Below are 13183 nucleotides of genomic sequence, written 5' to 3' on the forward strand. Positions count from 1 at the left end.
CTATCACACAACGTGGACACAGTCAGCTACCCAGTGAGGATTTTCATTCATCACCAGCACAGATATTGACTCATATTACTCGGATCATACTCGTACTCGGCAAAAGTGCTTTATCCCTACCGGATACTCGTTTCAGCCGAGTATCCGGCTTAACCCTAGTCACAATCTTCTTGAAAACGGCATAAGTGGGTTTTAAGAACAAATCTGGTCTGAAGAATGGTTGGTGAAAGAGGACCAGTGTTTTCATAACAGGGTCCTGAGGGCAAAATCACTTCAGACTGGGACCCCACAGCTTAGAGGAAGCCAACTTGGGGATCCTGACTACAAACTAGTTTGAAAATCCCTGGTCAAGACAGTTGTTATTACTACTGCACACACCTTTGTAGATTGTTTCCATAACACTTATTTTTGCTTTGATTTACAGAATAATTTCTTGAAGATTTAGACAAAGATTGCATTCTAACAAAGTCTCATGTTACTCATGTTTAATCATCCCAATTTCATTGGCAGATGACTCTAATTAATTTGATCACTATTTATTATTATATAAAATATATTTGACTAGCTTACTATTGCAAATTTAAAACTTCACAAATCACAAATGGGCAAAACTATTAAATCACTTAGACATTTCAAATTTGCTCCAGTTTGACAGACCCTGAAGGTTTTTTCTTTTCCCTTCATTTAATTGTTCATTGTAATTTAGTTTTGTATTATTTTATACTGATTTTCAAAATCTTTTCTAATGAACAGTGTATGTACATGCATACTTCATGTACTTGACTTGAATTGCCTGAGTTAATGTACAGCATAACTGCACACTGTTTAACTGTGTATTTAACCAGCTGACTGTGCAATACTTAATAGCAGTAGGACTTGACAATAATTCAACAGCACAATATCCCTGTCTATATATGTTGTAGATAGGTAGACTTTTATTGCTGTAATATTTTGTAGGATTAAGGCACTCATTGAGACATAATAAACATCATGCACAAGTAGGATTAATGCACATATTCACACATAAATCACATACGTTTTTTCTGAGGTATATATTCTTATATTTCTTATTCCTTTTTCATTTCTTCTTATTAAAATTTTCTCTTAAGAATCTGAGCAACTGCCACTGACCCAATTACCCCCAAATAAAGTAATTCTGATTCTGATTCTGATTCTGAATTTAATCAAATAAAGAAGAGAGAAAAACACTCCGGCCCAGTAGGTGGTGGTATGGAGTTTAAAAAAACACCACAGAAATATTTTGCGACAGCCGTAGTTTGTCACTCGGTAAAAGATGGCGTCTGGTAGCGGGGTGAGTATTTGATGTAACGTTGTCATTTATATTAACATTAACTAAATGGGATAATAACGAGTGTACTGTCTGCGCTGGTTTTAGCGTTGCAGTGGCTAACACAGAGTGGACGGTGAGTTTAGGCGGGATTAAACCACTCGCTCGACCTAACGCCTTACATTAGCGTTTGTAGCTAAGCTAACATGCTAGCAGCTAACAGCGGAGAACTTCCAACGGCTTGTTTTCAAAGCCAGGATTCAGACCCAAAGCAATACATTTGCTTTATTGTTTCTCACAGCACTGGACTATCAATGTCATTAACTATCTACAAAATTGCATAGGGGTAACGTCAGAAAAAAATCAATGTCACAGTTTCCACCTTATCCATACAGGTTTCGATAAGCTGAGTTAACGTTACAGGGAGGAAGCGAAGCTAATAGAGAATACGACATACATATAAGGTGTTCGACAGTAGCCAGTCCCCGTCCTTCTTACATCAGAATCTGAAATATCTCATTGATCCCCGAGGGGGAATTAGCTCAGTTGTGTGTGTGTGTGTGTGTGTGTGTGTGTGTGTGTGTATAGATATATTTATATAGACATTGTTCTTTCCTGATTCTTGTTTGTTGGCATAACTGCCAACAGCTGCTGAGTCCAAGACAAATTTCCCTAGGAGGGACAATAAAGTATATCGTATTGTATCATATGCCGTATTGTGACAATATTGCAGCAGTGACTATTTGTACAGCAACAACAGAACAGAACTACAACAGAAAACTGCATCCCTTAACTGGATTGCTGGCCTCAAAGTGAGCAAAAACAGCACTTAAGTCACATCATAATGAAAATAATCTAAATCCCAGACGAGATCTAGTCTTAAATCACAATAATGTTTTAACAGTGGTATTGCCCAGTCCTACTTGATATGCATTTTTTAATCTGTGACTGATGTGGGCCACCTCACACGATGAAACACTCTGATACAGATAACTGTTTTTAGAGTTTTATATTGTGGTGATCTCTCTTCTGATGTCTCTTCTCTTTTCCTTGTTTTCTCCAGTCAAGTAAGAATGACTTTCGTCGCAAGTGGGACAAAGATGAGTACGAACAACTGGCTCAGAAACGGCTCACTGAGGAGAGGGAGAAGAAAGATGGTAAGGAGACATGAGATTCATGTCCAGCCTAACACCTTCAAGTGTATGGACCAAAACTAGGTGTTTTCTTATATCGTCTGAGTTTTTAACTGATTTTTTTTTCTGTGTTTTTTTGGTGTCCCCTCTGGTTCCCCAGGCAAACCTGTACCTCCAGTCAAGCGGGAGCTTTTGCGTCACAGAGACTACAAAGTGGACCTTGAGTCCAAACTGGGGAAGACCATCGTCATCACTAAGACGACTCCCCAGGCGGAGATGGGAGGGTACAAGACCTCATTTACCTGCTCACAACTGCAGCTGAAGCCAATGGTTTTTATGTGGAAACATACTCTGTGGAGGCTGTGTGACAGATTTTGGCAAACATGGCCTTCCTCAAGGCTGCCGTACTACAGCTGAGACAGACAACATATGTAGTAACAGTAGTAAGACAGTATGGGGCTGTACTGAGCACTGGTGCTCAATCTGGGAACCTCTGCAGGGACATGTGACATTTTCAGGGATTTCAAGATGAGAAAACATTTCAGCTTTACAAATTGACTAGAATGTTTGTATTTTGTGTATTTATTTCCCCTAATTAATACTGAATAATGTTAAGCTTCTTAAAGCTTCTCATTGATTGAAGGAATAATTTTCAAATTAAGCACTCCCTTATTTGTTTCTTATTATTCTTTTTAATTTTCCCTCTCTGCTTGTGACTGAATAATATACCAAATCAGCTTTTTTTATTTATTTATTTTTTTTAAACACTCATAGCTGCACTAACAGAGCTGTTTATGCTTAGTAACTGTGGCCCTAAATGTTATTGTCTGACAGATTAAATCCACAACCATTCAACTGTATTCAGTCCATGAAAGCTTTTACACTTGCTGTTTGAAGCCGTCAGTGTCTGGTTGCTCTTTTTAGGAAAAATCCTCTGGGTGACTGGAAGTGATGCCTTTTTTGTTTTGTAAAAGCAAAACTGGGTAGTTAGCATAACTAGCAATCTCGATCATGGCTGACCTTGATTGAAAATGGCACAAGGTCAAGGAAAGATGTGAAGGTGAGTTCATCAGGACTTAGAGAATCCCACTGCACTGACCTCAGCGGTGTATTTAGGTCACAGCAGATGTTACTGACATGGGTCTGCCGCGGTCAAACTGCAGTCTTCTGACATTGACGGCAAAAAGCTCTTCTCAGATACTTAGTCCTGTGTGTTTTTATGTCTTCGTAAATGTTGCTGCCTCAAGGAATTGTGGGACAGCACTATCTCCTTTGCTTTGGTAAAGGATGCTTAAGTCTGTCCTGTGCTAGGAGATTGGAAAGGAAGCATTGAAGCTCCTTTCTATAACATTTAGAGAACTGGAGCAACTCATCATGGCTGCTGCTTAGAGACTTCCAGCTCATTTCACTTGGTTAGGAACCTTCTTCAGAAAAAAAAAAAAAAAAAAACATTCCACCACAGCCCTCAACTCCATCAAAAACGTCATCAGAAAATCAAGTCTTGCCCACACTGTTTGATTGACAGGTGATCTCTGGGAAGTGCAGAAGCTCCTCAGCAGTGAGCACAAAAATGAAGACTAACTACAACTTAGTTGTAGTTAGTTAATATTAGTTCTGCATCTGTCATGGAACGTTTATGTTCTGAGCTGCCTTCTCTCTGTCTGTCTCAGATACTACTGTAATGTCTGTGACTGCGTGGTGAAAGACTCGATCAACTTCCTGGACCACATCAATGGCAAGAAACGTGAGTACAGCTACACGACAGAGAGCTGAAATGTCAGATGGCTCAGGACAGATTCTAGTTCAATTCACCTCAGTTTCACTGTCATTTAATTCACTAGAAATTGATAAGTGCAGAAAATGTATGAGGGATGGTTTTAACATTTTCTTCCTGATTTAATCTCACCACGATTTGTCAGCATTCAGGCATAATGTTTAAACAGTTTAACCTTTTGAAACTTGAATAATTTGTTTCTGATTAAAGAATGATTTTTATTTTTTTGTGTGTTTTTTTTCCCCCTCATAGTTGTACATATACATACTGTGTGTGTGTGTGTGTGTGTCTATCTATCAATCTATCTATCTATCTATCTCTATATCTATCTATATCTATAGATATAGATAGATATATCTATATCTATCTATATCTATATATATCTATATCTATATATAGATATATATATATATCTATATCTATATCTATCTATATATCTACATCTATATATAGATATAGATAGAGAGATATAGATAGATATAGATAGATATATAGATAGATACATAGATATAGATATATATAGATATCTATATATAGATATCTATTTATATATATAGATATAGATGTGTGTGTGTATGTGTGTACGTGTACGTGTACATATATACACACACACACACACACACACATATATATTCAGAGGTTGACTTGCTGGTGTGTTTTCGATCATTGTCCTGCTGCATAACCCAAGTGCGCCTGAGCTTGAGTTCATGAACTGATGGCCAAACATTGTCCTTCAGGATTTTCTGGTAGAAAGCAGAATTCATGGTTCCATCTTGGGTTATCTTTGTCTAATATCAAAATTTGTTTGATGATCTGAAACATTTAAGTGTGACAAATGTGCAAAAAAAAAAAGAAATCAGGAAGGGGGCAAATACTCTTTCACATTGCTATTAATATAGATGAGTCAATGAGTACAAATCTTAAGAATACTGAGCAACTTATTAATATTGTCCCACCCTATTGTCCCACCCTCCAAATTGTTTGTGTACCCCGCAAAATATTCATGCACAAAGCGTGCACGCGAAGTGCGCATCCCCCCTCATCAAAGCCAGAATCCTAGGGGAAACACTGTATGTATATGCATATCTATTGCTGGGGGCGTGCTGGTCTGATCTGTTGTGTGATGTCATATGCAGACCAGAGGAACCTGGGCATGTCGATGCGGGTGGAGCGCTCCTCGCTGGACCAGGTCAAGAAACGTTTTGAGGTCAACAAGAAGAAGATGGAGGAGAAGCAGAAGGAGTACGACTTCGAAGAGCGCATGAAGGAGCTCCGGGAGGAGGTGAGGCAAAGTCTCATTAAGTCTTTAAACAAATTAAAGGCAGAATGAATAGGATTTGTTGTTGTGGTTTTTAAACATAACATTCAAAGATGACAGCTCCTCCCTGGCTAAGATAAGTGCCGCCAGCCAGGTTTCCTTTCCTAGGATGGTGACGGCAAAGTAAGATGCTGTCCTAGGAAAAAAAAATTGGCCTGCAGGCACTGTTTAACACTAAACGGACCTGCAGCATGCCATTCTTCATTCTCATCCTCTCCCTCAGTGCTCGCCAGTGGGTGAAAGCCAACCCCACATTTACTCTTGTTGTGGAACGAGCTTTGCCTGCTTGGCCTTTCTCCTCGCTAGAGTTTCTTTTTCCACAATTTTCACAGCTTCCTATTGGATGTTGTACTGTTGATCTGGTACGGGGTGCTGTGATTGGTTGGGAGCTACACACACACTGAGGCCTGAGCTCAGCAAAACAAGAAAATCCAGGAAGAGGGCAGGGTCTCTGCAGACACACACACTTGTAGTGGCTCAGAAGTAATGATTGAGATGGATTATTTTTGTGGTAAATTTTGTGGTGACTTGTTTCTTATTCTGCCCATTTCTAGTTGAAGATGTCTTATTATCTACTGTGTTCGCTGAGAAGTGCCTTAGGGCCCACTCACACTGGCAAGTTTGTTCCGTGCCCAAGCACGTTTGCCCCTAAAATCCGGATTATTTGACTAGTGTGATCGCTCCGTTCCGTGCTTGAATACAGCACACAGCACACACTGCTCTGGCACGGTTGGAAGGGGTGTGTTCCAGCACGGTACAGGCGTATACACGAGCACATGCACGGTCACGCACGCAGCGCGCGAACGTGGATACAACGTAAATCATGCAACTTTCCTCCTGCCTCTGCAAAACTGTTTAATGCGCACAGCACGATTACCGGCAAATGGCCACGTTGCGCAATCAATAATCAACCTTGTTGTCTGTGTCACTGTCCGTTGTGCTGCTGCAACCGCGTATAAACAAAAGTCGGTTTATAATGAAAGCATGGCAGTCTGTGTGCGCGGTGCACTTCACTGATTCTTGGGAATTTGGATAAAACAGGTTTTAATTTTGAAAAAAAAAAAAAAAAAGTGTGTTAAATTACAAAATCTGAAGGTATATCATTATAGGCCAAGGTCTTGGCTGTTCAGCAATGTACCGGTGCAACCTCCTCATTTTGCATTTTTTTCATAAAATAGGTTTTTCCAGTTATTAGGCTACTTTGTTTTTGTCAACACCGTCACTGTAATGTTTTTTTTTTAATTTGAAAAACATATTTTTGTATTAAAGAGACTAATACTTTAATAATTCAACAGCAGCAAAGAAACATATTGTAAGCATATTCATTTAAAACCAATATAACTGCCTCTGACGGTGGTGACACTAATCTGACGGTGGTGACAGTGGCCTCATTAAAACATACATTTCCAAAATTTATACCACTCAAGTCAATGGCTTCTTGCTTAACAACTTTATTTAACTATTTGGTACAAAAAATAACAATCCTGAGCACTGTTATAAGCATTTTTCAGACTTCAGTCATCACCGTCAGACAGAAAACCTGACAGTGGTGACGTCTGACAGTGGTGACAAAAACCTGCTCTTTCACATGATAAGCATGAGTTGTTCACATTAGCCAGCTTGTTTTCGCCCTGTTGCTACCTACATCAGACCTCTTCTTAACAAGTATACATTTATTCCATAATCTAATTTAATATTTTTTATACAGAAGTGACAGTGTTGACATGTTATGGTTGTGACAGTAGCAGTGTCCAAAATATGAAGAGATTTAAGAGAAAATAGCAAACTTCCAGGAGCCTGAGCGGTCTTGAAGCATGCAGTAGAACTGAAGGTTTGAAAAGGGCTCCTCAGGAATGTAATTGACCTTGTAGTTTTTTTATTATTTTTTAAATAAATATCTGACGGTGGTGACGAATATGTGGGACACATTTTGAGCAACCACAAAATAATAGTAAATATTGTTCAAAACTCATCGTGTGTAGTTTTTAATACATATTATGATGTACTCTTTCATGTGGTAAATATATTATTCAATGAAATTATTACTTTTTGTTGTTTTAATCAAGTTAAAATGATTTTCTCCTATCCAAGGACAACTGGACAAGGACCCCCTGATTATGCCCTTGATTCTTTTTATTCATTAAAATGTTGTAAATTTCCAACATAAATAGCATTTTTCTTAGTGGGACATGATTTATCCAAATTCCCAAGAATCAGTGACTTGTCAGATTCGGCAGACCGGGCGCCGCGTCAAGTGTTGGCGCGGTGCTGGCTGGAGCTGGCGTGGCGTGTGACGTGCGGCACACTTGTCAGATTCGGCAGACCTGCTGCAGGTCTGGTCTGCTGGATCTGCCAGGTGCCGCTCCGGCTGTCAGTTGGACCTTTCTGAAGAAGGAGGAAGTTACCTCCGAAACTGTCACGGTAAATAAACATCCCATGTCTTATTAAAAGGAACAAAAATGTCTTTTAGTTAAAAGGAAGACATGATGAATGTATTTGAACTATATTGATTTATGATGACGTCGGAACATGCCTGTTGTCGTATTTCAACGTGATGACGTGCACACCAGGGGCAGTCTTGCTTGGGCGCGTTTGGGCTTTAGGTAATGTGAGTGCAGGCCAGCCTGGGACTAGGGAGGGGGGCATTTTTGCTTTAGCATGATACGGGCCAAATGGCCATAATGTGAGCAGGCTCTTAGTCTGGAAGATTTCTTTCTGTTGTTTTGTTTTTAATTTGGTCTTGATATCAATATCTACACATTTTTAAAGGTCTTTAAATGAATGCTACACCATTTTGGGTAAAATACTCTTTTTTTTTTTTTTCCGACTTACCCACTGAGACAACATCCATAGACATCCATAGACTTTATCCTAAGCTAACAGGAAATGCTAACCATAGGAACGGAACCACTGGACATACAGAGGTGAAAATGGTATCCAACACCCTGTCTCAGTCTGGGGAAGTTGGAAAAGGGGATTTTGCCCATAACGTTGGAGTATTCCTTTAAGCTTTAAATTAATTGATCTAAAACATGGAGATCCAAGCATAACATGGCAATAATGAAATGGTGCTTCTCCATGGTGTGTGTGTGTTTCTCAGGAGGAGAAGGCCAAGGCTTACAAGAAGGAGAAGCAGAGGGAGAGGAAGAGGCGGGCAGAGGAGGATGTGGACTTTGAGGAGGACGATGAGATGGCGGCGGTCATGGGTTTCTCAGGGTTTGGCTCCTCAAAGAAAAGCCACTGATGGAGCCCGGCAGGACTGTCAGCCGGGGAGCCCGGCGGTAATGACACACCAATTCCACCTCCAGGGCAGGAAAGCGGCCTCTGTTTTGTATCCTGGTCACAGCGGCTGACATCCCCTGCAGTTCACCAGCCACTTTCTCCATTTTACCCGTCAACTAGCATTTTAGACGAGAGTAGGACTCCACATGATGGTTGGAATGTGCCAGAAGGGGCTGGCAGACTAACTCACAGCCACAATTTCCCAGAATGTGGCTGATGCCTGCTGGTTATTTCCTCCCCTGACAACTTGCTCATTGCTGATGCTGGTTGAGAATGCGAAGCCTCTCAGCTGATATCAAGCCCTGATCCCATTAACATCTTGTACAACCTTAGGTTTGTGTTCATGCAACTCCCACTGCTTTTTCCTTTAGAGATACAGCATTCTTCTTTGCGTAGATTCTTATTTTCCACATATCACACATGGCTCTTGGTATCTGATTACATTATATGGGTGGGGGTGGGGGGTGGGGGGTTCACCAGTATCGGCACATCACAGTTCCTGTCCCATGTCTCATTCCATGAGGTTCTTTTGCATTGTTTTGCCCTCTGCTGGATCATGTTTTCAGATAAATCCCACCATTGCATCTCGCCATGTGCAGAAACAGCAGAACGGATCGTCCACAGATTTCTCTCACAACATATAAAAATATTAAACGGATACCTTGACATTCTGACCTCTATCCTATGCTTTTTAGTGTTCCTGCAGCCAGCCAATTGTTACCATTCCTTCTTGGAAAAAATAACACATAACACCAATTTGTCATCTTATTCATGGGAAGACTCTTGTTTTGGGGTGTTTATGTGACGCTGACACAATAAAGCAGGAGTAGAGCCACTTTTAACACTAAGAAAAAATAGAGTGGCTGTTGTGATGATCAAGAGGCTCTTTGGGAGAACAAAATGCTGCCCAAACAGACTCTTTGTCATCCTTCTGGGTCCTATTTGTTTCAGTGTGTAATAGCAATAGCTTACTATTAAAAGGCTTATATAGTTGGTGAACACCATACGTAGAGACCCTCTGCCCTTCACTGCAATGCCTAGTGGGGGGAAAGATGAAACTGCTTAAATACCAAGCTGTCTTCTCATGTGAAGGTTGTAAAAGCTTACTCTGCTTCAGAGGGGCTAAAGTCAGGGCTATCCCACCTGAAAATGGACAGGGAAGCCTTGGTTAGCCCTGACGTTGGTATGCTGTTTGCCCTGGGCGAAATCCAGCCTGAAATCAGCTGGACTATGAGGTGACACTGCCCTGTCCTTCAGTTTACTTCTTAAGTTTCTCTTGAAGTCCTCCGTCTTAAGTATGCATCTGTCTTTTTGTTTCCTTTTTCATTTTGATATAACACAAAGACAAACCATTTAATAATTTACTGGAGCTTTTACCGGAGGTTTTTGTGTTTGTTTTTAACAAACTGCTTTGGAACTATTTTTCTTTTAAGGCTCATTTCCTTTGACACTTAATGGCCTTGATTTATGTATTTCAGAAAATTCAGGTGTAGTGTTTCTCTATGATTTTTTCCAAATTCTTTTAACCTGTTCTGATGTGGATGTATTATGATGATAAATGTCCTCATTCTCAACAATGCCCTCTACCCTTGCATGGGGGAAGCGTCTGGTTTTATTTGATTTGATTATTTTTCAGCTCGTCTGTCACGGTTCTGTCCTTGCTGGTGGTGGCCTGTGAAAGAAACAGCCACTGATTGTGTTTCTTATTTCTTGACTAACAGTCGCAATATGGGATGTACAGTATCTGTTGAAGAGAACATTTTTTTTTTTTTTTTTTTTAATTTGTGAACCCTGTTAGAATTTTCTTTATTTCTACATAAATAATGACCAAAAATGTGATCAGATTTTCACACTGAAAGTCCTAAAAGTAGATAAAGGCAACCAAATTAAACGACTCAAAAATGTTCAACTTATTCATGTATTAATTGGGAAAATTAATTTGTGTGGGGCAAAAGTATGTGAAGCTCTGTGCTAATGACTTCTCCAAATGCCATTGGAGTCTTCAGCTGTTTCAATTTAGGTGATGAGACTGGAAGTGTGTGTTGTAGAGGTGTGTCCTGCCTGCATACACACACTTGGCTTACTGGCAGTTTGGTTGGTGTGAACGTGCCTCCAACACAAAAACTCTCACAGAAACTACTCAAATTAGAGTATGTGAGATACTTTTAAAAACATCAGTCATGCATAATTCATGAAATTATTAGCCAATGCTATAATAAGTTCAATGTAAAAAAAAAAAAAAAAATGAATAAATGGAAATATAAGTTTGATAAAGCATATTTTATATTGAGTATTCCCTCGGGGTTTCCTGAATGTGTCAGATGTGTTTGTTTGTGGATTAAGTCCACTGCCGTGCTTGTCGAGCAAGGATGTTTGATCATTATGACCGGGAAGCCAAGTCCAAAAAGAAAAAAAGCCAGAAATGTAACAGCGACAGAAATGAAAAAGAACAAACAAACAACAAAATGTCCTCGGTATCAGGTTGTTGTTTCACACACTGATGGAGCTGGGCTGTCCCTGTTTAGATTTAGTCAGAGGGGACTTGGCGGAAAAAAAAAAAATCATTATTGAATATTACTGCAAAAATATTGACAACCACTTAGGCTGTTAATTTTTCCTCTGACTTGAGGCAGTCGCACCTCTCACACAGAGACAAGACACATGGCAGGACACATGATCACGCTAGGCCTATGTGACGTCTTCATGCTGAGTTTACATAGATATGTATTGGGGCTGTTGTTTGTTCTCTGTGGGGGATATGAGTCTGACACATCTAAGTCAAGCACCATTCATGGAAACTACAGATAGGTCCATAGGTATTTGGACAGTGACACAATATTATATATTACCAGGTATATTTGATTTCTGCTGCTTGAAAATGACCGAAATAAACATTCATTCATTCATTCATTCATTCATATTCATAATTTTGCCCCCGTACACCACCAACAGTGGATCTGAAATGGAGTAATCAAGACGTGACTAAAGTGCAGACTTTCAGTTTTAAGGGGTTGAACAAAAACATGGCATTAACCTTTTAGGAATTACAGCCAGTTTTATACATTGTCACGTCATTTTCAGAGGCTCAAAAGTCATTGCGCACTTGACTAAAAAGCCGTTTCTTGGCCAGGTGTGGCCTTTTCCCTCATTATTCCATGACAAATTAAGATAAAAAAAAAGGTCTGGAGTTCATTCCAAGTGTTTTTCATTTGGTTGCTGTTTATCAGAACCCTCAACATGTGATCCAGACAGATGTCTGTGCAGGTGAAGGAGGCCATCATTAGGCTCCAAAAGCAAATAATAATAATAAAAAAAAAAAAAAAAAGATCGATCAGACAGACAGCAACAACTTTAGGAGTAGCCAAATCAACGGTTTGGTAAATCCTGAAAAAGAAAGATTTCACTGGTAAGCTCAGTAACACCAAAAGGCCTGGGAGAACACAGAAGACATCTAAAGTGGATGACAGAAGAATTCTTTGTCTGGTGAGGAAAACCCCGATCACAAAGTCTAGGGAAGTCAAAAGCACTCTTGGGGAGGTAGGCATATCATTACCCAAAATCTACAGCCAAGAGACGTTTGTGAGAAAATAAATTCAATGGGTATACAGCAAGGTGCAAACCTCTGGTGTCACTCAAGAACAGGAAGGCTAGATTAGGCTTTGCAGAAGTAAAAAAAAGCCTGCCCGATTCTGGAACAAGGTTCTGAAGGCCGAAAGACCCACGAACAAGCAGCAACTGAAGGCAGCTGCAGTAAATACTGGCAGAGTATCTCAAGGGAGGAAAACCTGAATTTGGTGATGTCCATGGGTTCATGGGTTCCAGACTTCAGGCAGTCATAGACTGCAAAGGATTTTCCTCCAAATATTGAATATAATCCTTATACATATATATATATACACTACTCACAAAAAGTTAGGGATATTTGGCTTTCGGGTGAAATTTACGGAAAATGTAAAAAGTTCACGCTACAGTGATATTATATCATGAAAGTAGGGCATTTAAGTAGAAGCATGCACTGGTGATTTCCTCATCTCAAACAATTTATTGAAACAAAAGCCAACAACAGTGGTGGATATACCACAACAAAAAATGTCAATGTCTCAATAACTTGTCATGTGCCCTTGAGCATCAATTACAGCTTGACAACGACGTCTCATGCTGTTCACAAGTCGACTTATTGTCTGCTGAGGCATGGCATCCCACTCTTCTGTGGGTCTGTGTTTGTATATGGTGTCTTGTATGTATCTGTTACTTTTGCCGCTGTGACAATTTGAATTTCCCCTCCGGGGGATTAATAAAGTCTTATTCTATTCTATTCTATTCTATTGAAGGACGGCCCTCAGGACATTGAGGTTCTGGGGTACAGAGCTCCGAGCCTCTACACGGCG

At 39.9% G+C, this 13183-nt stretch overlaps 1 protein-coding gene across 1 annotated transcript; it reads left to right on the forward strand.

Moving 5' to 3' along the window:
• Window positions 1-1200: 1200 nt before the first annotated feature.
• On the forward strand, window positions 1201-11020 carry zmat2 (zinc finger, matrin-type 2). Its single transcript, XM_030068364.1, has 6 exons — window positions 1201-1312; window positions 2352-2445; window positions 2582-2705; window positions 4092-4165; window positions 5332-5477; window positions 8614-11020. The coding sequence occupies exons 1-6, from the start codon at window positions 1295-1297 to the stop codon at window positions 8755-8757; spliced, it is 600 nt and encodes a 199-aa protein (XP_029924224.1). The 5' UTR covers window positions 1201-1294; the 3' UTR covers window positions 8758-11020.
• The last annotated feature ends 2163 nt before the right edge of the window (window positions 11021-13183 follow it).

Source organism: Myripristis murdjan, chromosome 14 (genome assembly GCF_902150065.1).
Source record: "Myripristis murdjan chromosome 14, fMyrMur1.1, whole genome shotgun sequence".
Classification (NCBI taxonomy): domain Eukaryota; kingdom Metazoa; phylum Chordata; class Actinopteri; order Holocentriformes; family Holocentridae; genus Myripristis; species Myripristis murdjan.